Source organism: Trichomonas vaginalis, chromosome V (assembly GCF_026262505.1).
Source record: "Trichomonas vaginalis G3 chromosome V, whole genome shotgun sequence".
Taxonomy (NCBI): Eukaryota; Parabasalia; order Trichomonadida; family Trichomonadidae; genus Trichomonas; species Trichomonas vaginalis.
This window is the reverse complement of record NC_067207.1, coordinates 16,744,493-16,768,187: the sequence shown is the minus strand read 5'-3', so window position 1 is coordinate 16,768,187 and position 23,695 is coordinate 16,744,493. Positions and strand designations below refer to the sequence as shown.

The window sequence follows — 23,695 nt, the reverse complement described above, 5'->3', positions numbered from 1 at the left end:
TTGGCGTGTTCAATTTCAAATTTTGATATTTATGTTTATTTTATTCAGTATAATGCTAAGAATTAAAATATAAAATTCATAGAATTTTTTCTTTGAAAATATTTTACATTTTTATTAGACCACTCCTAGACTAGTCATCAGGTTATCCTCAGATCATCCTCAGACTACTCCTTATCAGATTACTCATCATCCTCAGACTACTCCTTAGACCCCTCCTCATCAGACTACTCCTCAGATCTTCCTCATAAGACTCCTCCTCAGATCTTCCTCCTGAGACTACTCTTCAGACTACTCCTTAGAGTCCTCCTCATCAGACTAGTCCTGAGACTAGTCCTCAGACTACTCCTGAAACTACTCCTCAGATTATCCGCAGACTCCTCCTCAGATTATCCTCAAACTACTCCTCAGTCTAATCCTCAGACTCCTCCTCAGATTATGCTCAGATTATCCTCAAACTCCTCAGATTATCCTCAAACTCCTCAGATTATCCTCAAACTCCTCAGACTACTCCTCAAACTCCTCAAATTATCCTCAGACAACTCCTGAAACTACTCCTCAGACAACTCCTCAGATTATCCTCAAACTCCTCAGACTACTCCTCAAACTCCTCCGACTACTCCTCAAACTCCTCAGACTACTCCTCAAACTCCTCAGACTACTCCTCAAACTCCTCAAATTATCCTCAGACAACTCCTGAAACTACTCCTCGGTCTAATCCTCAGACTCCTCCTCAGATTATCCTCAGATTATCACTTTACATATATATATCGATAACTAAATAATTACTTATTATACTTTCTTTATTTTTTTTTAATTTTAAAATAATATTAATATATCTTTCTACGTTTAATGATGAAAAGAGAAAGAGGAGTAAAAAGAGGAAAGAGAAAAGAAAGAGAGAGAGAGAGAGAGAAAAAAAAGGACGGCGATAATTTTGTATTGTTTTGTTATTCGGCCGAATGGCGGCTACTCCGTACCCGCCATTCGGCCCCAAAAATGGCGTATTATTCTATTTTTAAACGGTCATGGCGTAAAACCGTCGCATCCCTAGAAAAGGGTAATTTTTCTTGCAGAAATAGAAAGTATATATTGTAAAAAGAGTTACTGTGGAAGTCCCTAGTCCAGGAATACGATTATTTATCTGAAAAAATAAAATCGTCTGACAAGGGTAAATTTATTTCTTAATCATTATGTTTATCATAATAAGGACTTCTTATTTGAAATCTTTTTAAAAATTGTGACGAAGTAAACCTTTGAAAAATTCTCTTAAAATTAAATCCGAACTTAAAGAGAAAATTTGGATGTTTTTATAAGTTACATTTAGTTCTGATTCATAATTTCATTAAATTTTTAATATTTGGATAATTTGCAAATTTCTCAAAATTGCATGCATATACGATCTTCATACTTTAAAATCTTTCTATATATCTATATATCTATTAATATACAAAGTGGCAATGAAAATTTCGAAATGAAAAACAATTTTAAATATATTTGAGTGTAAAAAGTGATAGATTCGATAACAAATAATACCAATATATTTATTATGCTACATGATATTTACTCACCAAGCCACAGGCTCGGGCGTTGAGGTCTGAGGTCGAAACACTTCTCTTTTTTCCATCTAAGATCATCGACAACTCTTCATTTAACAAAGAAAAATAATTCAACCTCTATCTAATTTCCGCTCAAATTTCACATATGTAGCTCGGCGATCAACAAAACTCGAATAAGATAATGAAATTATATTTAATTCTTATAATTGACATAATACAAAGTGAAATATAGTTTGCTTTCAAAAATGTTAAAGCGAGTGATCATATGCAAAATATTTTTTGTGGCATATATTTTTGTGATTTAAATAATTCTTGGTATTTTAAGTGCAACTCCTGAAATACACGAGTTTTCCTGCCAGAAATTTATTGCGCATAATATACTTGGGATTTAATGATGATTTTAAATTTCAATTTCAAACAGATTCTTGAGAATTTTAGGATTTTAAGTTGAAAAAGCTAATTGATGCATGATAGGATAACATATTTTGCATACGGTTATTTTTTATGTAGCCAATGAAAGCTCAATGATCGAGCATTGTATTTTTTGAGAATATTTGTCAGTTTTTAAATTAATAAATAGTTAATACTTATTAACAGTATTGCAAAATTTGTTAGCCATTAACAAACATTCAAAATATTTGAATGATAATTCAATTTCAGCTGATTAAAGCCCGTCAAATCTCTAAGTCTTCATACGATTGCTATTTAGTCAAATTATCAAAGCGATAATTTTTTATAGTTTTTATTTCTGAGGTTTTTATTAATTGTGTTTTATTTAGAGGTTATGACTTCACTTAGCTTTAATGTCTCTTAAAGGCACCCAGACAGAAAAGAATCTTGCTTGCGCTTTCGCCGGTGAGTCCATGGCCCGCAACCGCTACACATTCTTCGCCGAAGTTGCCAAGAAGCAAGGCTACGAACAGATCGCTCAGCTCTTCATCGAAACAGCTGAGAATGAGAAGGTCCACGCCAACTACTTCTGGAGCCAGATCAAGGGCCTTGGCTCTGTCAAGATCGAGACAGAGGTCCCAGCCTGTGGCGTAAACGACACACTTACAAACCTCCGCAATGCTGCTGCCGGTGAATACGCCGAGCACACAACAGACTACCCACACTTCGCTGATGTTGCTGAGAAGGAAGGCTTCGCTAAGATCGCTAAGGCTTTCCGTGGAATCGCTGCTGTCGAGAAGGAACACGAAATCCGCTTCAACACACTCGCCAAGCAAGTTGAATCATCAACAGTCTTCAAGCGCGAGGCCGTTGTCGCCTGGAAGTGCCGCAACTGTGGCTACGTCGTAAGAGCTAAAGTCGCTCCAAAGGCATGCCCAGTTTGCTTCAAGCCACAGGGCTGGTTCGAAATCAAGGAAGTCCTCGAGTAAACTTTTTGCTTATTATGTTAACTTTTAAAGCATTTTTTTACATTGATTTTCGTCGAAGTCGTTTTATGTGGACATTTCACATTTTATCAGCCTTATTTTACATTTTCATTTTACACTTTATTATTTTTATGATGTAACTTCAACATCTATCCGAAATTGATCCCGTTTGGATTTTAATTATCTCAGAAGAGAGAATTTACTTAATATTTAATACTACTCCGAACATAACTTCTATTCTCACCAATAAAAAGCGAACAAATCAGTATATTATTTCATCAAATTTTTTACTTCAGTAATTAAAGCTTCATAGTTAAGAGAAACCGACACAATAGTTTATATACATGTCAATTTAGTACTCCAAACTAACCATGATTGAGTATTTTTGTACCATATTATTTGAATTTGCATAAATCTGCCATTACAAATCTCATTTACTTAAAAACAGTTGTTTATTCAAACAATAATATATTATAATTGATTGTCATTCAAAAATTGCAAAATTTCTGAATAAGAAGTTTCTGATTCTGTGCCAGGTTGTATGAATGGACAAATACATTCATCAATGAATTGTCTCAGCTTATATGTTATCCATTGAATATGAGAGAGAACGTAATCATTTTTCATAAAGTTTGATGTCTGCCATATAATAGTTTCCGACGATTCAAAACTCTTAAGAAGACCAATGTTAGAAGAAAGATATGACTTAATTCTCTGAAGAACAATATCAATTGACTGATATTCGTTTCCATCTATGACTAAGCTATTTAATGTTAAAATAAACTTCAAAAGTATCTTTTCATCAATAAACAAAAGAAATTTCGATTTCACAAGCATTTCCTCCATATACTTTGATATAATTTGGTTAAAATCTAATCCTGATTCTGAATAAACTCGTTGTATTTTGTCGTTATCGACGAGACTTAAAAACAATGTAGGGATTGTAATCCTGATGTGAAAATATGATTCAACATCTTCTTTTACTATCAATAATTTCATGATTTCAATTCCAAGTTCAACATTTTTAGTTATTGATTGAACTAAAATACTTCCACAATGAATCAAACAACTTATATTTGGAGCTGCTCTAAAGAATGATAAAATTGAATCTTCAATACCAGGAACTCCATTTTCAAGACCAAATGATAGAATAGATATTATTTGTTCTACACAACCAGTAACAAATCCAACACTTGGAAAATTATGACAAAACACATCAAATATTTGAGAATAAAATGATGTATCTGGGAAACTAATGTTGTCAATTAATAAAGTTCCAAATATGATTATTCCTGAATCAAAAGTAAATTCATTTGAAAAGAAATGAATGATTTTTTGAGATAATAACTGAGAAACATTGTTCAATATCATATCATTAGAAAGCATTTTTGATATTATAAGAGATACCTCTGTTGCGCAGTTTGTTCCACTATTAACACTATAATCTAATAATTTCTCAAAATAATGCATAAAAGTATCATCAATTTCTGTAAAGCAACAAATTGTCTCATCAGTTATAACATTTAATAATAAGCACAAAGCACTTTTGACACTATCTGAGTTAAATGAAGATAAAATATCAATTATTTGATAAAATAAAGCAGGAATATAATTAATAAATAAGTTTGGATTTTCTTGGATACTGTCTAACAAATAAATAAGTAAATAAGAGTTGTTTTCATTAAGAATTGCTTGAATAAAGTCAGAATCACATATTTCTTTTTTAATGACATATCTAATGAAATTTCCTTTTGCTATTATGCATTTAATTGGTGAGTCAATTACATTAATTCGTTCTATAAGTACATTTGGATCGAAATCAAGGTCAAATTTGTTAATGAAAATAAATAAAAAAACAGTATCGACAGCATTAGAATTTTCAAGACTGTTTTGCAATAAATCAGTTGCTGATTCTTTATCTAACAGATCTTCTAGAATTTTGAAACAAATTGCTTGTAATTTATCTGAATCTTCTTCATCGGCTTCATTATCTATTTCCATTTGATAGAAGTAATCAAAATTAGTCTTAAATTCATAATAGTCTTCTTCTGAATAAAATGAATTTCGAATTGCTGAAATCACGAGTTCATTTAAGTCAATTTCGTTGGAGTATTCTTCAATTGAATAATCAATTACATATCCAATGTTTATAAGGCTAGAAATGATGTTCTTATCGGAATGAGGAGATAATTGCGATAAATTATTAAAAATCGATAAAGAAACATCTAACATAGTTCTATCAGAGTATTGTACTGCATTTTCTGTTAATTTTGAAAATAGTTTCCAGTCAATTTGTGAAATATCTGTGATTTCAGAATAAAATTGAAATATAAGTGAATAAAATGATGACAAGTCATAAGTTTCAAATTCACATATGATATTGATGCATTCAAATGCTTCGTACTTTGTTTTAAATTCGATATTTTCATCAAGAATTATGTTCGACACGTAATCACATACCATTTGAATTATTTCATCTAAGTCTTCTGAATTTTCTGTAATTTGGTTTAATAATGGAAGTGATTTTGTTATACATAATATAGAACCATATTTGTTTTGAATTTGGAAATACGCTTCTATATCTTGCGCATTGTGATGATACTGAGCAAATAATCCTGCAAGAAAATTATCCATTTGATGATGCCTCAAATTAAACAAATCATTTAAAGCTTCAAAATGCTCAATTCCTAGTACCTGGTTGTTGTATTGAAGGACACCAATTAGAAATATGCGATCAACGATCTTTTCATTCGGATCAAGTATAAAATTAACCAAGAAATTAGAAAATTCATTGTTTTGCTTCAATGGTTCGATTTCATGCATGGCGTTACATCTTTCTTCATCATTATTAGATGATAAACTCTTAATCAAAGAATGTATTGAAAAATTGTTTGAAAACATTGATCAAAATGAATTATTTTCAAATTCAAATACCATATATTTTTATAAAATAACATTTATTTTATATATCGAAGTATTCATAAGATCGAATGAAATTGAGATGAGTTACATCGAAGTTTGAACAACAAACCAAAATATCAAAGCACTAGAATAGATTTTTGACACACGTGTCATGATTCTTGTTATCTAATCGAGTTGGTTCAGATTTTAAGAGCTGTGAGACTCCAATGATCGGGAAAGCATCGTACATTTGCTTAATGGTACTAAGTTTTAAATTAGACGCCAATATGAACAGGAAAACCTCTACTCTTATCTAAAACGAATAAATTTCATTCAATTTTTGAATTGAAAGGAGTTCAGTATTGTAATTCTTTATTCCCCAAATTAAGCTAAAGCATACATTTTTCAAACACCGATTCAAGTTCTAGCATATGACTGAGATACCATCTTATTGCTATGCAGATGGAGGAAAGACATTAAACTCCATCTGCATCCAAAAATCCAATTTAATCATTTCAGGCGATTGCGAAGTTTTTGGTGGCACAGATCCTATTACCTATTGTTTTAAAACAGTCAAAGACATTCTTGAAACTTTTTCTTTTAAATCGAAACCGAAATTAAAAAGAATAAATGATTATGCTTTTTACACCTGTTCGAAGTTGCAAAGTGTTGATCTTTCATCATGCCAAGATCTAGAATATATTGGCCAATATGCTTTTTTTCAATGTTATTCAATTGCTACTTTACTACTTCCAGAAGGCTTAAAAAGCATATCAAAATATGCTCTAAATAAATTAAAGATCACAAGTATAAATATTACATCTACAGTTACTACTATTCTAGATTTTGGAATTTCTCAATGCTATTCACTATCTAGTATTACTTTTACTCCTGGTTCACAGCTTACTACATTATCTTCAAATGTGTTTTATGGAGATAAGCTTACAACTTTCGAAGTACCCGAAAATGTTTCGTATGTTAATGGCTTAGCTTTTGCTGGTATAACATCGATGAAAACAATTACACTAAACAATAAAAATCCTTATTTATCCTTTGATACAAAAGCTATTTATAATTTAGATAAAACACAAATTATATATTGCGCCTCTAATTGTGGAAACAGCTATACCATTGATCCAAATGTAGTTTCTATAAACAGTGGATGTTTTGCAAGTACACAGCTTTCAACAATAATCATCCCGGATAAAGTTACTTCATTAGGAACTTGGGCATTTTATGCCGCAACAAATCTTAAGCAATTAACTCTTCCAAAATCCTTAAAAACAATCGATAATAGTTGTTTTTATTCAAGTAAATTAACGTCTATTGTTATTCCAGATAGTGTTGAAACTATTAACAAAGAAGCATTTGCAAATTGTAATGATTTGACTAGCATTACATTGCCGAAGTCATTAAGATCATTCGGAGGAAATGCATTGGCTTCTAATCCGAATATAAAATATACTTCAATCAACAACGAATTCATTTATTTTGATGATTATTATGTTATTTACATTGACAAAAACAAATCTGTATCGCAATACTTAGGATCAAGATCAGAAATAGTTCTCCTTAGCTCTGTTACATCTATAAAAACGAACTCGTTCCAAAATAAATTGGCATTGACATCTGTTACATTTGATGGTGATTCAAATTTAGAAACAATTGAACAAGGCGCATTTTCAGGTTGCTCAAATCTGAAAACATTTACTTTTGGCTCTAAAATCAAGTCAATTGGAGATTCAGCATTTTCTGGGACACAAGTTTCAGGTGATATTAAATTCCAAGCAGATCTTACTACAATAGGACCGAATGCTTTTCAAAATAACAAGAATATTGCTTCGCTCTCGTTTTCTTCATCTTCTCCTTTGACAATCTCAGAAAATGCATTCTTGAATTGTGAGAAAATCAGTTCAATATCATTTAAAACTACATCACAAGTAAGTTTAGGTATTAAATCTTTCAGTGGATTGACATCTTTGCTGAATATTATTATACCAGGGAATGTAAATTCTGTCGGCTCAGGTTGTTTCATGAACAGTGGACTTGTTCAAGTTACATTTACTTCAGGGACAATTGGTTTTGGCAATCTGTCAGCTTCCATGTTCAAAGGTTGTACTAATTTGTCTATGTTTAGTATTCCAAGTAACTGCGAAAACATAGGTCAAGAGTCACTCAGCTTCACAGGAATTACATCTCTCGATATTCCAGACAATGTTGTAACTCTTGATGACCAGTGTTTGAGAGGATGCAGCCAACTTGTTTCTATCCATATTGGAAGTGGCAGCAAACTTAGCCGCATTGGCTTTGGAGTTTTCGATGGCTGCTCAAAGTTTTCAACTGTCAATACCTTCCAATCCCAAAACTTCCTTTGTGAAAGTAGTGCAATTTATAGTAGTAATAGGTACAGAATGCATGTCTATCCACCAGCTTCATCTCGTGTTTTCTTCTCTCTTCTTGAAGGTGTTCAGCATATTGAAGACAGCGCATTTATAAGTTGCGCGCATCTAGAGTCTATAATGCTGCCTGAAAATTCACTTACTAGTATTGGTGTAAGTGCATTCCAAGGATGCACATCACTGAAACAAATTACTATTCCATCCAGTATACAAAGTATTGGATCTAATGCATTTTTGGACTGCCCTCAATTGAAATGCGGAGTGTTAATTCAAGGTACAAGTAAAAAAGCTATAGTTAATTTATTAAAAACTTCTGGACTTCAAATCGATTCCTTTAATTTCTGTGAAGGTTATTCGTGTAAAAGTGATTATCATAGTATTGGTCGTGTTTCATTTTCTTATATAACTGTATTTATTTTAATGTGATTATTAAATAAATAGCGCTTTATTTTTAATTACAAACAAAAAAAGTATAAAAAAGATATTTAATGAGCTACAACTGTAACAAATTCACATTTCCTGGAAGATATGTGAATATTCCTTCCATAATGCATAAATAAATTCGATTGATTCCATATCTAAATATTGAATTATCTTTAATGAGCAAATCGCTTTAATTCACTAATGAGATTTTCTTCATCTTTCTTTTTTCTTCCTTTTCTTTCTCTCCGTATTGTTAAGTATGAGTTGCTTCAATGCGAAGATAATTCATTGTTTTACTTAAGCAAATAATCAATATCATTTCATTTTATATATGTTGATCAAAAAAACCACTCCAAAATATAAACCTCATAATGAAAGTATGCATATTAATGATTGCAATGTGAATAAATAGTTTTCATCAAAATATATTAACTATATCATTTAGTCTATCATACGTTTATACGATGTCATATTGCATACACCAAATAAAGAGAATGTTTTATTGTTGTATGGAAAAGTGACAAAATTATCATTGTCGTCTAAAAAAGCGATTTTACAAGCATGTTTTGGTACCAAAATAAAGGCAAACATCAATGTCATCTATGTATATCGTGTGCAAACATGCATTATATATGGAGTGGCTCTTTTTCTTGCTAAAAAATCAATAATTCGAAAATTCGCATTGTCGTTTAAAACCACCAGACAACAAAAATAATACACCAAATAAAAATCAATGCACTTAAATGCAGTGCATTCACTTCTTTGATAATTATTTTTTAGTAATCATACAAGGAATCGAAAATGAATAGCGGGGAATCTTTGCTTTTGGTGTTTTCTCTTCACGAAATAATTCTTCACACTTCAATGAAATGTTTGCCGAAAAACTATTTTCAAAGATGGCCGTTGCCATTCCTGACATTTCTATGGTTATGCCTTCATTTTTTGTAGAAATTGAATCAGAAATTGTCCTAAATATATATATTGATGCTTCTGAATTAGTACTGAAATATGAGCCCATTCCGTTTTTACAATTTTCCTTAAAAATACAATCTTCAATATTTAGAACATTTTCAAAATTTCCATCAATGTGTACAATCCCAAAATTATCTTTATCTTGACTATTATTTACAAAATTAGATCTTATTATATTTGAACTTAAATAAATGAAATAAACCGAGTTATAATCTCATGAATTGCATGAATCAATACAACAATAACTAGAATTAACTGTCTTTGAAACCGATTGACAAGAAAATGCTGATCCTTGGTTTGTTTTGCATCTTGAAAAGTTAACTGAATCAATTTTTACTCGTCCAAACCATTGAGTTACTGAACCTCGATTTTTACTTACACAATCGGAAACGGATCCTTCATTTACAATGGTTTTTGCATACGCGCTGTAAATGAAAGGTCTTGAATTTTTCAAGGAACAAAAGCGATGACTAACGAGTTGAGAATTACAATAAATACATAAAGTGCCATTACCATTGAAAAATTGGTTCTCCATGGATAAGATAAAATAATTATCTTTGTCTTTGAAGTAGATTGCATAGTCTGCCAGATCTTTGAAAATAGATTGATAAACAAATGCATTATCCTCATCAGATATATTCGGATTTGTTTCAATAATAGGATTTGGACGTGGTAAACTATAGAACTGTTCCCAAATTTGATCATATTTTGATTCCAGGCGAGTTTACTTGATAATTTTTTGGAATTGTTATTATTCATTATATACATATACCAATGATCTCATTTGGTACAGCCCAAGGTAGCTAAATGATACTTTTCAATGGTGGCATAAAATAAAATAAATTCAGATTCAATCATGAGATTTTATATGATCCGATAAGTCGTGAATCTCTATATTATTTAATAACGTTTAATATTAAAATTCATTACAGAACGACTTTTTGTCAAATTTTAAATTTGTCACATCAAAAAAATTAAATTCTAAATTTAATTTCACCTATTCTAAATCAACCAATGAATTATTTCAATATAAATCATCGTTCATTTTCTGGAAAACGCTAAACTATCATTTGACATATAGACAAAAAAGTTATTTATGCCACTTTTTATAAGAGTATGACAAATGCTCAAATTTATTTTCAGATTTAATAAACATGAATTTAATTAATAACTTAAGGTCGATGAAAAAATGAGCGTTTTTAAAAAACCGCCGTTTGAGAGGAAAGTTGAGAGGCCGATGTATACTTTTTGACATTGTCAAAAACTTTGAAAGGACCAAAAAATTTTATTGTCAGAAAGTTTACAAATGTATACTTTCTGACAAACAGACTCTCAGAAAGTACTCAAACTGCGGTTTTTAATTTCCGCACTTTTTTTGGCGACCTTATACTAAATGGGGAGAAGCTTCCTAAACTTTTTAATCCCATAAATATGGTCATTATCTGGAATAAAGAGTTAAGCGTCATATGTCACTTTTTGTACTAAGGAAACATCGACTTTATGCGTTATGACTTTTCGATGAGGAAACAAGTGTTCACGTATTATAAACTTCCTTATCCCAATAAACCAACCCTAAACATAATTAATTCTAAGAATGATAATGGTCTCTTTTCTATGATAACCAAATCAATTTGGTTATCATAGTAAAGCACCAAAAACAGGAATAGGAATCGACAATATGGAATCACGAATCAACTCTAACAAAATGGAATTGGAAAATTCTTGCATCCATTCTTTATTTATGCAAAATTTAAATTTCAAACAAAATTCTCGTACTATTCTCAATAAGATTTGCGGAAACTTATTATTACTCTTATACGAAAGAAGATTTTTCATGCTAATTTTATCGAAGAACTTTATCTTGCAAAATAAATTACTCATTTCCTAGAAATTTAGACTAAAAACGGTAACAATGAATAAACTTCAGTCTAAAAATTAAATTCGTACTATTGTAATTAAATACTTATCTTTATAAACAAATATCATTTTTATTTCCAGTGAAAAAAAGATGTGACTTTTATTGATTGATTGTTTGTAAACATTGCACTTTGAATAAGTATATTTTGTTTAAATTTGCACTTGGAATAAATATACAAAACAACACTGAAATTCCAGCTACTTTTCAATACTAATCATTTTTAAACATTCATTGTCCGTTGATTAGTAAGGCAAATGTTCGATTTTGAGCATGCATATTCAGTGAATGAATGCATTAATTAAAATCAATGAAGGAAAGGGGATAAAACATGAATTGCAACTATGTCGCTATAAAGATATATGTCTCACAAATTGTTAGAATAGAGTTCTTTCATAATGATTGAATATTCTTTCCTATTTTGGTTATTACACGGAATTTCCTTCCTAAACATATAATGTCTTCCTTATAAAATGACTTACTTTCTTTGAAAGCTAGTATATTTTAACATTTTTGAAAATTTTTATATTTTTTTTAATTTTTTATTAAAACAATAGAGATTTAAGTATATCCCCTCTAAAATAAGTGTTAATAGTATAAAATCAGGTTAAATTTGATCTAATATGAGTAAAAATGTAAAAAAGAACACACTCATTTTGCATGTAAAGGAATAATCAGAGTTATTCAATAACATTTAACGTATTAAATTATGGAATTACGATATCTTTTGAACAAAATTCAAATTGATTTGGTTATCATAGAAAAGAGACCATTATCATTCTTAGAATTAATTATGTTTAGGGTTGGTTTATTGGGATAAGGAAGTTTATAATACGTGAACACTTGTTTCCTCATCGAAAAGTCATAACGCATAAAGTCGATGTTTCCTTAGTACAAAAAGTGACATATGACGCTTAACTCTTTATTCCAGATAATGACCATATTTAGGCAAACCCAAATTTTAGCTAAAAGTGACAGGGGAAAAAAACGTTTAGTATTAAAAAAAAGACCGATGAGAGCTTCGTTCGAAATATAGAGGGAACTGAGAATGCGCAACCATTCTCAGGGAATATTGGATGCTATTCCCGTTCCCTCTGTATGGAAAATTGAGGTTTTCAAAGGGAGTTAAAATAATATCAAATTTATACTAATTTACTTCAAAATACAAAAGTATTTGACAGCTAAAATTAGTTACTTTAGCAAGCCTATCAATACCCTTTTACGATTATTGTTACTTTTTCGAAATAAAAGTAAAAACAAATTTATACTAATTTACTTCAAAATACAAAAATATTTGACAGCTAAAATTAGTTACTTTAGCAAGCCTATCAATACCCTTTTACGATTATTGTTACTTTTTCGAAATAAAAGTAAAAACAAATTTATACTAATTTACTTCAAAATACAAAAGTATTTGACAGCTAAAATTAGTTACTTTAGCAAGCCTATCAATACCCTTTTACGATTATTGTTACTTTTTCGAAATAAAAGTAAAAACAAATTTATACTACCCAGATTTTCCTTACTTTTACCACTCCCCATGTAATTTCTGGGGAAAACGATAATTCATTTTTTTTATGGATGAATAGATCGTTTTCCTAGAAAGGACCTCATATCTCTGGCTAAAAAGAGTGTCAGATCCTAAATAGATTATTGATCTAGTGTACAAATCCAATAAAAAGCCTATTTTTTGGCTTTTTTGGTGCTCATTTTTTCGAAGATCTACATGAATATGGGGAAACCATCGGATTTTTTTGGTTAACCCGCATCTTCATGTAGTCTGGACTATCTTTCCTCGAAGGACCTCTTTACGGGTGTAAAAACTCATAAAGTTCTCAAAAGATTCATTCTCGATCTCCATGCTGAAAGAATTTACAATAAAAAGAGATCTACGCATCAAACTACAGCCATAAATGAACTGAACCCCTAAAGTTCAGCTCTTAGTTTATCAAAAACGTCGAAATCCTTCTCATTGCAATCAAATTTTCTCAATAACTCATAAGAAAAATCGAATTTTGATTAAGCCGATGTTATAGGTATCACAAATACTACAAACTTGAGCAATATCGAAATTGCCAGCAAAAGTTTGAAATTGCATTGCTCATATTTGTTTTGTAAACTAAAAATCTGCTTATATTATTCATTAATTTTTTATATATTATTCATATACTTTAATAAAAACAATACTATTTCACCTTAAAAATGAATTTCATAAGTCAATATTATTTTTTTTGAAAATGTATCAATTTTCGATTAAAACAACATGAGAATAAAATTTACGCAAAATTATTTTAAAAAATGGTTTTAAAAATTTACAATTGATTAAGAATAAGATTGCAAGAAGTTTTGAAGTTTAATTTTAAGAAAAAAAATTCGGATATTATTCATGGATCTAAGTAATCTGATATTTGAGTATCGGCACTATGCATAAAACATATATTTATAGTTTTTTTGGATTTTTATGATTTTAAATATATTCAAATTTGGCAATCCAATAGATTTTTAAAAAATAGATAAATAAAAATAGATTACATATGCAGCAGATTTAGAACATGAAACAAATCTTATAGTGACTCAAAAAAAAATTCATGATCCAAAAAAGAAAAAAATTGGCTAAATGGGAATCAAACCTTGGCATAATGAATCATTATGTCGGATGTTTCCACTACACCGGTAGTTCGAAAAATACCCTTGGTGGTTCTATTTAATAGCTACTCCAAACGATAGGCGGTGTCCCCAGCTTTAGAGAGGTGGTAAAAGTAAGGCAAATCTGGGTAATTTACTTCAAAATACAAAAGTATTTGACAGCTAAAATTAGTTACTTTAGCAAGCCTATCAATACCCTTTTACGATTATTGCTTCTTTTTCGAAATAAAATAAATTTATTATCAAAAACCTTTTTTTTCTTAGTAAAAATAAACGAAATTTTTTACCTTATGAACTTTTGATGGAAATATGCAAATTTAAAATAATAAAGAAAGCCGCGAGCGAAGCGATCGGCTTAGTTCGAAGATTTTGATTCAAATCTTTGCTGATCTGTAATTCGCGGAAGCGCGAGCGAATCGAGCGGCTTAGGTCTAAGATTTTGATTCAAATCTTTGCTTATATTCCTTAAATTCTTTATGAAACTCGCAACAGTTCCATAAAAAATTTTAAATTCTCAACTGTCGAAATTACCGATCGGTAATCACACCCTTCACGAGTGTGTCACTTTTTACAGGTGTGTCACTTTTAGCTAAAATTACCTCTACTCCCATATTTATGGGATTAAAAAGTTTAGGAAGCCTCTCCCCAATATTATATTTTTATTATTTAAATGTTTGTCTTCAATCAGCCACGATTCATCAATATTTCAATAACCATTCAAATCCATTTCATTTTTTTATTTGTTTGAAAACTGATGAATGCCGAAGAAATTAAGCGATTATCAGGACGTCCACCACTCAAGACAATATTGATATTAAGCATAGGTCCACTTTGCTCCCAAATAACCAGTACTTTATATGGAATCATAAATACATTTTGGGTTTCAAAGTATATTGGCGAAGTTGGAATGTCAGCAGTTGCCATTGTAGTTGTCTGGGAACTTATCGGTAGAGCGTTTGGTCTTTTCTTGTCTATTGCCGCCAGTACTCAAATCTCATCTCTCTTTGGCAAGAAGTTATTCGAAGAAGCTCAACAAGTTGTTTGCGATTTATACAGAGTATCATTGATATGTGGATGCATTGTACCAGCAATCCTAATCCCTGTTACAAAACCTTACGCAAGATGGTGTTTGGCTACAGAAGAAACAACAGAAATGGCTTTTAAGTACATAGTTCCACAAGCAGCAGGTAATGTACTCACATGCATCTTTTATACTAACGTGGGCGTGTTACAAGCTGAAGGAAGAACTCTTCTTGTTGGTATTATCGATATTATTGCACTTGGTGTCGGAATGGGAGCCTTAAATCCATTGTTTATGGGTAAACTCAAAATGGGAATCATTGGTCCTTCGATTTCTACAGTCATTGCTGATGGTGTTCCAGCAATAATTTTGACAACTCTCTTTTTCTGCGGAAAATTCGGAACAAAACCAAAATTATCCGGATTAATCAAACCATTCAGCAAACACACATTCCAAGCAATTGTTGTTGGCAGTTCACAGTTTATTTCTCAATTAAGTACCGCTGTTCCTGCAATTCTTATGAGAAGAGTTATGGGTAAATCTCTTCTTGATAAAAGCAAATACGATGTAATGATGAGTGGTTTGAATGTTGCTTTCAGATATTCAATGCTATTTTCGGCAATCATTTTAGCTCTTTGTACTGGTTTCTTGGCACCTGGAGCTTATTCATATGCTGCGAAACAATACAAGAGATATATTGAGTTATCGATTCACTTGAATTGGATTGGCTTTTTTTGGTGTTTGTTTGCAAATATTATTGTTCTTGTTATTCCAAAACAACTGTCAAGTTTATTTGGAAAAGGAGAAGAATTTCTTGATTGGTCTGTCAAAGAATTGAAAGCTGCAAACTGGGCAACATTTGTTTTGTTCATTAAATTCACTTTCCAATCAATGTTGCAGAGCCAACAGAAAGGAAAGAGAGCCATGGTTGTAAGTCTTACTTCTAACTTTATCGCTTTCATTGCCGCAATTTATATCATTGATGCTGTTCATCCTCATCAGCCAGAGAAAGTTCTTTGGTGTTTCTGGCTCACTTCTATTGTTGGTATTGTTATTGGTACTGCATTACTTGCAAAGCCATTCTATTCACTTGTTAAAGAATCACGACAGGAAGTTAAAGCTGAAGAAGAAAATGAACTTTCTTCTAAAAGTGATTCTGATGAAAAAAGATTCTTCTAAGAAGGATTCTGATGAAAAAGATTTGGATAATGAAGATGTTGGATCAAATCATGATGCTGAAAATCCAATCTCTGATGAAAATCAAAACAAAGACTCAAAAGAAGATGAAAAAGTAGTATCTGATTAATGATTTGAAAATTTTATTGTGTTTAAATAATAAAAATATAATATTGGGGAGAAGCTTCCTAAACTTTTTAATCCCATAAATATGGTCATTATCTGGAATAAAGAGTTAAGCGTCATATGTCACTTTTTGTACTAAGGAAACATCGACTTTATGCGTTATGACTTTTCGATGAGGAAACAAGTGTTCACGTATTATAAACTTCCTTATCCCAATAACCCGGCCCTAAACATAATTAATTCTAAGAATGATAATGGTCTCTTTTCTATGATAACCAAATCAATTTGGTTATCATAGTAAAGCACCAAAAACTAGAATAGGAATCGGCAATATAGAATTATGAAACAACTAGGATAAAATGGATATGGGACATTCATGAATGCATTCACTTTTTTCAAGACTTTTTAATGAATTTCAAATTCCTCAGATTATTTTCAATAGATTTTCCGTACCATATCATTTTTATTAGACAAAGCTATCTTTTCGATGAAATTTTTGCAAAAATACTCTGTTTTGAAAAAGATTTATGTAAATTTTTTGATAAAAGTGTCTTGAATGATTATCATTGATAATACCATTCCAATTGAATGCTGTTTTCGGCTGCTTTTATAAAAATTTGATCATATTGTACTCATAATTTTTTTTTGTATTTTGGTCAAAAACTAAGCTAACATCAGCTGTATATTTGCATAAGACATTAATAAGCTTTGGTATAGGTTATACTGAGTTTAGACGATCATACAATTTAGACTTTTTTCATTTAATTTAGTCTAACAAAGAGTGATTATCTTACTATTTGATTCATAAATATATAGGAAATAATAGTTTTATACCTTAATATGATAAAATTTTATAAAATTTTCCCTTCTCCTTTGGCAATATTAGTCATTAATAGATATATTTAACATGATGGTTCTAAATATATGAATAGATAAAATTTTCCTTTCAATTTTACGAACCAAATTTATTACCATATCCTAAATTTTTTCTATGTTTATAGACCTTTGGAACTTTGTATGAAGTCTAAATATACATGTAGAGTATTCAAACAAAACAAATATCAAAATCTAAACCTTTGAATTACCTTCAATGCTTAACCGAATTACTAGATCTTATATATATGTGTGTACTAATACCTTTTGATGCATAAAAAACTCCAAAAGAGTTTCATTTTTAAAATAGTCGATATCAATTCAAAAAATTGAAACTATACCGTCAACTGTCAATTTTTCAATAGTTCGTTTTTTTAAATGTAATTGCTTTTTTTATATGCATTAATCATTTGATAGTAGTGGGATCAAATTACAAAAAAAAAAAAAAAGGTAGTGGGGCTTCCAGGCGCGTTGCGCCCTCTAGCCCATAAGAAATTTTGCCCAAGACCCAAGAGGAGGACCGAACCCCAGCCGACCAGCCGTTGACTTTTTTGTTTCACTTTTCACAAATTATATATGTTTTCATGCTTTGTCACTTTTCTGTCACTTTTCGGGTAAAAACATTTTTATTATTATATATAAATGAATTTTACAAAACCACCGTTACCGTTCTTTGGAAATAAGAGTAGATGTAAAGATATTATATTGAGAGAACTTAAGAAACTACCGAATGGTCTAACATTTGTAGATTTGTTCGGTGGAAGTTTCTATATATCCCATTTATGTCATACAATATTCCCAGACTCAAAGATTATATGCAATGACTTCGACAACTATATGGACCGTCTCAAACATATTCCAGACACAAACAACATATTGAAAGAGTTAAAAGAAAAGATACCTATAGGTAAGATGGAACGTATACCATTAGATAAGAAAAATATTGTGAGAGAGGTTTTGAAAAAAGCAGAATATATTGACTGGGATAGTATATCTGCTAGACTATTATATAGTGGTTCTATAAGAGTTCATGACATTGAAACACTTATGTCAAAAGTTTTATATCTTAACTATACAAATGTTTTCAAAGAGGACATAGAAAAATATATTGAGGGTATAGAGTTTGTGAGATGTCATTGGACAGAGTTGTATGAAAAATATAAAGACAAGGAAAATGTTTTCTTTATAGTGGACCCACCGTTCTATAACACATGGGATTTTCAATACCAAGTAGACTGGACTTTGAGAGACTCTTTAGAAACTTTAGACGTTATACATAACCATCCATGCTTTTACTTTACATCCGATAAAAGTGGTTTGGAAACCGTTATGAGATGGTTAGAGGACATACATGACTATGAGTTTAGATATGACAAGATAGAATATGAGAGAGGTCCTATAAACTGGAGAAAGTGTCATAACAAAGAAATTTTATTAGTAAGTAAATGTGGTTTGAAATCGGATTGTTAGTTTTAGGTTTTTTCCATTGTGTCATTTATTTATTTGACGTGGCAGAAAAGTACAGAGAATATGAAGATGAACCAATGCCTGTAAATGTTCAGCATATGTACTCGTAAGAGATATTTTTATCTAATATTAAATGGACGCACAGAACTTAGCGAATGCACAGCAACCTGGACAACCAAACCCAGAGAATATTCCAAATGAAGTTAGAATACAAACTGCAATGGCAAACTATGGTCAAGTGCCAACAGATGTACAAATGCAAACTGCCATGTCAAATGACGCTGCGTTAGGTTTGCCACCATGGTATGCAAATATGAGATGGAAAGAGTTTTATACAAACCCTGAAGTGGGATATAAACAACTTTATGCAGATGACGCGAACACAGGAGTTGACCCAGAATATGTTTTCTACCAGAGGAGAAACAGAATGTATGAGCTCCAGTTAAAGAATGCTATGGAACTCAACAGGAAACGTAAGAGACTAGGCGGACATTAGATTTTTACATATAGTAAAATGGGTTTCTTCAGTAGTATTGGAAACTTCTTTCGAAATGTTGGAAGAGGTATATGGAATGGAATAAAATCTGTCGGAAGAGGAATTTGGAACGGAGTCAAAAATATTGGTAAAAGAGTAGGTCAGTTTGTTGGTATTATACCTAAAGACCCTGAACCAGAAGAACAAGCTCCTGTTATACAACAGCCTGAACCTGCACCACAGTCTAGTTGGCAACCAAATCCAACACCTCAACCGTATTAAAAAATTATATTTTTACCGTTCGATAGTAGTTGTATATGAAACTAAGTTCTAAGTAAAACGCATGGTATAATGGAATTATTCTTTTTCTTCCATCTGTAGTAAACCATACTTGAAAGTCTGAAATACTTCCACTCGGCGGTTCATATAACTTTGTAGGTTTTTCGTAAAAGTCATTTGCCAAGCATAAAAAGAGTTTTGGGCGCCAGAAAATGAAGCATGAACAATAATAGCATCTTGGTCGAAAATATTTTCATATGTTCCATTAGGGTTTTCGACTTCATAATAGTCCGGGTGTACTGGATATGCTGCAGGCTGATTTAACATCCTCATAAATCTATACCATGCCAAGTTGTTATATTTTGTAGAAATATAAACGTTTTCTCCAAGGTCTTCTATTTTATTGATTTTAACAGTTGCATTTTTCCTGTCATAAATAATATCGAGATGGTATTCTCCTTCGTCAATGTTATACTGGTTTGCATATTCGATATAGATATCGTTTATTTTTTCTTGAAAAGCTTGAAGAGTTGTTTCTAAATTTATAAGCAAACTAACTTGTAAAAGTTTTCCCTGTTCAAATTTCTCATACATACGTTTTTCTTTGTTATAGTATCGAACTTCAAAACCGACCGTAAATGGGAAACCATGTATGGCTTCTGAAATGAACTTCATTCTACGAAAGCCAATAGCTTTTGTGACGGATGGGTCTCTTAACCATCTTAATGGGTAGTCAAAACGATAGCCTTCATGCTTTACGGTATCTGTCTCAAACTTTTGACCGACATTAGTAAAAAGTTCATCTAATGGTTTAGTTGTAGCAACTCTTGAATTTTCTTTTTCTATTGAAAGCATATTTTATCTAGAATAAAAATGTCGAAAGATATTGCTTCCATAACTTAGTCGTCATTTTCAACTTCTTTAGCATATTCGTCAGGAGTTGTCTTATATTTGTTAGGAACTGTCTTTGAAAGTATACCACCTTGAACTTTGACAAGTTTGAAACGAGGTCTGGCAATAGTAGTTTTATCTTCTGCTTGCAGTGTGTACATTTTGCCATGTTTGCCTAAAACTTCATAATATTCTCTTGTATACTTTCTTCTATTTTTACGAACACGAATGTGAGTACCTGTCGGGTTCCCATTGTTGTCATAGTCAATAGTATTTTCATATGGGTCGCGTTTAGGTATTTCTATTTTTACTTTGTCACCTTTCTGAAGTTTGAAGCCCGGCATTCTTTCTTGTTTGTCTCTTTTGACTAAATTATTAAATATATAGTCTTTCTCTAAGTCAGGGTTGTTTTTCATTTCTTCGGGGGAGTGGTTTCCCAAACCTTTTTGTTTACGGTTATTGTAAATATTTAAAACTTGTCTCATCTTTGCCATGGAGAAGTGTCTATATTTGTCGTCATATGACATTTCATTTGCTTCACCACCTTGTGGTTGGTTTAAGTCTCTTAACATTTTTATACAACCGTCAATGACACCAAGAGCAGAATGGTTTTGGTCGACAATGAAATATTGGTTTACATTTTTTGAACGCAGATAGTTTTTTACATCATCTGATTTGAAAGAACTTTCACAGTCAGATGTCAGTTTTGTTGGATGGTATTTGTCAACGAATATTGTCAAAGCAGTTTTTACATCTAAAATATTTTTGGACCATAATGGTATGGCTTCACAGTATCTTGTGTTTTGACCAACAAATATTAACCAGTATGGTGGTCCATCTTCTCTATACCTCGGAATGTTTTCCAAGATATCCATAAACCAAGCATTTGGTGTTGAACTAAAGATTTTTATCATGAGTGCTTTTTTTGTTGCCTTAGAAACATAGGGGTCCTTGTTTGGATTCGTCATTTTTTAACCCATAAGAAATGGGTTTATTTGGCGCATTAGCAGGAGTTGCATCTAGATTTTTACCCGCAGTGGGAACAATAGCCAGAGGTGCATTTGGAATTGGAAGGAAGATTTTGAGTACATTAGGTATACTTAAAGAGAAAGCACAACCTATTATACAAACTGTACAGAAAGGTTGGGAGGTAGCACGAGATGCAACAAATCTTATTCCAAATCCTGAAACAAGAGGAAAAGTTCAAGGATGGATGGACAATGTAGGAAGACAAGCAGGAAACTATTATAACAAAGCAAATGACTACTATAACCAAGCAGGACACTATATGGACCAAGGTGAAAGATTCTTTAACAGAGGATATAACCATGCACAACAGTGGGTAAACAATAACCAACCTCAACCGCCTCAAACGTGGGGAATGTAAAATTTTTTACTGAGATGAAATGAACAATGCAGCATTGAGACAAATGGGTTCAAGATGGATTTGTCGGCTTCCAGCAGTTACACCACGTGTTTGTCAAGTTCTTCCTATACCTCAGGAAGTTTTAGACCGACTTAAAAAACAACAACAACCAGTTGAAAACAAACCAAACTAAAATTTTTTACTGAGATGAAATGACCGAAGAAGTTGAAACGGTAGATTTGACACCACAAACAAAAAGTTCAGAACCATTGTCAAAACCTGTCAAAGAACTTACAGATGAAGAGAAAAATTCAATAATAGAAAGTGCCAGGTCTGGAAATACAAACCCTAACTACAAAGTCACTTTTCATAAAAATGGAACGGCTAGTATCTCAAAAAAGAAACAGACTCTCACAAATAAAATATTGAAGTCTGAAGGAGCTTTCGAGACAACAGATGGAAAAGTTTACTTCACTGACCAACAGTTCATTATAGAACATCTCATTGACTTAGAGTCGAAATATTCTAAACTTTACAACAAACACAAAAAGTTGAAAGGAAAACAAAAACAAATGGCATATGATATTTATGAAGATGTTGACGACACAACTGTTCCTGCAAGTGAAGTAAAGTCAGAGGAACCGAAAAGTGACGAAAAACCGATAGAAGAAGAAAAACCAAAAACTGAAGATAAACCAAAACCAAAGTTTAGTTTGGAAACTAAACCAAGTCAACCTTCATTAGCTGGTATGGGTTGGCGTCAAAGACTTATGGCAGCAGGCAGTTATGTTAAGTAAAGAAAAAATTTTTTTTTTTTTATAAAAATGCCCCCATATAGAATGGATAGAAAATCTGCTAGAATAAAAGCAGAGTTGCAAAGATATGGTTGGAGAGTTTCGAAGAAGTTTAAATATAGGAAGGGAAGACCCATAAAAGTCTATGACAAATTGTCTGGTCTTCGCTACGAAATGGATTTGGAAACAGCACGTGCCAATTATCCAAACAGACTAGAGAGGTTAGAAGAAGAACGTCTTATGAACATGCCTTTCGATGTTAGTGAACCTCAAGTTGAAGGACACGACGGCTTTGCCAGATTCTACTGGAAACATGACGAACAATTGCATCCTTTGAGAAGGAAAAAAGGTAGTGCAGAGGATGGTCATGCTCCCATGGAAAGAACAAAATATGCATATGAAAAGTACCGTGAAGTTAGAAGTCAAATTACATCTGGTCGAACCTTTACAGTAAACTTTGACGAAGGAAAGAACAAAGAAGGCTTCATGGGAGTACTTGCTGCCATACAAGACGGAAATAAGAAAGGACACAATCTCAGATTGACCATAACAGATTTGGATGGTCACATTTACTATGCACATGGCAATGTCACAACAGCCGCACAACTTCTTGACGCTTTCAAGACTACAAAGAGAGAACAAATGGTTGACTCCGACTCAGACATTTTGAATGCAATTGAAGGAATTGCAAGTGTCAAGTTCGAATGGTACCAACCTAACCGTCAAGCAGTCAGACAACATGCTGGATACTTCCCGTTCATAAATAAGTCTGACATTGACTTGACAAGGTATGGAATTTACAATTCAATTGAAACAATTGTCAATGAACCTTGTATTCTTACATGTCTCAGGAACTCTGGTCTTGTTACAGATGAGAAGATGAAGTATCTTGAGTCATGTGTGAAGACAAGGTACATTCTCAGAGGTCAATTGGCAAAAATTGCACCGTTGGCAAATGTCAATATCCGAGTCAACATACCTACAGCTAAAGGTTCTTCACATGACGACTATGTTGTTGAGTTCAATTTACCATGGTTGA

The 23,695-nt window shown here is 31.7% G+C and overlaps 12 protein-coding genes across 12 annotated transcripts, besides 5 other annotated features; 9 read left to right on the top strand and 3 right to left on the bottom strand.

Annotated features, from left to right (window-relative positions):
• Positions 1-2,347: 2,347 nt before the first annotated feature.
• TVAGG3_0349970 (rubrerythrin family) lies at positions 2,348-2,981 on the top strand (the record flags this gene model as incomplete). Its single annotated transcript, XM_001320090.2, has 1 exon — positions 2,360-2,935. The coding sequence occupies one exon, from the start codon at positions 2,360-2,362 to the stop codon at positions 2,933-2,935; it is 576 nt and encodes a 191-aa protein (XP_001320125.1).
• Positions 2,982-3,403: 422 nt separating this feature from the next.
• TVAGG3_0349960 (uncharacterized protein) lies at positions 3,404-5,833 on the bottom strand (the record flags this gene model as incomplete). Its single annotated transcript, XM_001320089.1, has 1 exon — positions 3,404-5,833. The coding sequence occupies one exon, from the start codon at positions 5,831-5,833 to the stop codon at positions 3,404-3,406; it is 2,430 nt and encodes an 809-aa protein (XP_001320124.1).
• Positions 5,834-6,190: 357 nt separating this feature from the next.
• TVAGG3_0349950 (regulation of response to stimulus) lies at positions 6,191-8,713 on the top strand (the record flags this gene model as incomplete). The annotated part of the gene is made up of 1 exon (XM_001320088.2): positions 6,265-8,658. One exon carries the CDS (start codon positions 6,265-6,267, stop codon positions 8,656-8,658), a length of 2,394 nt encoding a protein of 797 aa, XP_001320123.1.
• A 3,776-nt stretch (positions 8,714-12,489) lies between these two features.
• Positions 12,490-12,519: a terminal%2Cinverted (terminal inverted repeat of MuDR-3_TvMULE3 transposon ID:TVAGG3_0349940).
• Positions 12,490-13,052: a mobile genetic element.
• Positions 13,053-14,317: 1,265 nt separating this feature from the next.
• Positions 14,318-14,795: a mobile genetic element.
• Positions 14,766-14,795: a terminal%2Cinverted (terminal inverted repeat of MuDR-3_TvMULE3 transposon ID:TVAGG3_0349930).
• Positions 14,796-14,936: 141 nt separating this feature from the next.
• Positions 14,937-17,103, top strand: TVAGG3_0349920 (multidrug resistance protein YPNP-related family; the record flags this gene model as incomplete). Its single annotated transcript, XM_001320087.1, has 1 exon — positions 14,943-16,388. The coding sequence occupies one exon, from the start codon at positions 14,943-14,945 to the stop codon at positions 16,386-16,388; it is 1,446 nt and encodes a 481-aa protein (XP_001320122.1).
• A 1,881-nt stretch (positions 17,104-18,984) lies between these two features.
• Positions 18,985-19,347, top strand: TVAGG3_0349910 (uncharacterized protein; the record flags this gene model as incomplete). The annotated part of the gene is made up of 1 exon (XM_051231064.1): positions 18,985-19,347. One exon carries the CDS (start codon positions 18,985-18,987, stop codon positions 19,345-19,347), a length of 363 nt encoding a protein of 120 aa, XP_051100794.1.
• Positions 19,348-19,365: 18 nt separating this feature from the next.
• Positions 19,366-19,608, top strand: TVAGG3_0349900 (serine threonine-protein phosphatase family; the record flags this gene model as incomplete). Its single annotated transcript, XM_051231063.1, has 1 exon — positions 19,366-19,608. The coding sequence occupies one exon, from the start codon at positions 19,366-19,368 to the stop codon at positions 19,606-19,608; it is 243 nt and encodes an 80-aa protein (XP_051100793.1).
• A 297-nt stretch (positions 19,609-19,905) lies between these two features.
• Positions 19,906-20,460, bottom strand: TVAGG3_0349890 (uncharacterized protein; the record flags this gene model as incomplete). The annotated part of the gene is made up of 1 exon (XM_051231062.1): positions 19,906-20,460. A coding segment is annotated over one exon (555 nt), but the record flags the coding sequence as incomplete, so codon positions are not given.
• A 43-nt stretch (positions 20,461-20,503) lies between these two features.
• Positions 20,504-23,695: part of a mobile genetic element that runs on past the window's edge.
• On the bottom strand, positions 20,505-20,912 carry TVAGG3_0349880 (uncharacterized protein; the record flags this gene model as incomplete). Its single annotated transcript, XM_051231061.1, has 1 exon — positions 20,505-20,912. The coding sequence occupies one exon, from the start codon at positions 20,910-20,912 to the stop codon at positions 20,505-20,507; it is 408 nt and encodes a 135-aa protein (XP_051100791.1).
• TVAGG3_0349870 (uncharacterized protein) lies at positions 21,482-21,883 on the top strand (the record flags this gene model as incomplete). The annotated part of the gene is made up of 1 exon (XM_051231060.1): positions 21,482-21,883. One exon carries the CDS (start codon positions 21,482-21,484, stop codon positions 21,881-21,883), a length of 402 nt encoding a protein of 133 aa, XP_051100790.1.
• TVAGG3_0349860 (uncharacterized protein) lies at positions 21,903-22,055 on the top strand (the record flags this gene model as incomplete). Its single annotated transcript, XM_051231059.1, has 1 exon — positions 21,903-22,055. The coding sequence occupies one exon, from the start codon at positions 21,903-21,905 to the stop codon at positions 22,053-22,055; it is 153 nt and encodes a 50-aa protein (XP_051100789.1).
• Positions 22,435-22,659, top strand: TVAGG3_0349850 (phage tail repeat-like family; the record flags this gene model as incomplete). Its single annotated transcript, XM_051231058.1, has 1 exon — positions 22,435-22,659. The coding sequence occupies one exon, from the start codon at positions 22,435-22,437 to the stop codon at positions 22,657-22,659; it is 225 nt and encodes a 74-aa protein (XP_051100788.1).
• TVAGG3_0349840 (uncharacterized protein) lies at positions 22,702-23,656 on the top strand (the record flags this gene model as incomplete). Its single annotated transcript, XM_051231057.1, has 1 exon — positions 22,702-23,656. A coding segment is annotated over one exon (955 nt), but the record flags the coding sequence as incomplete, so codon positions are not given.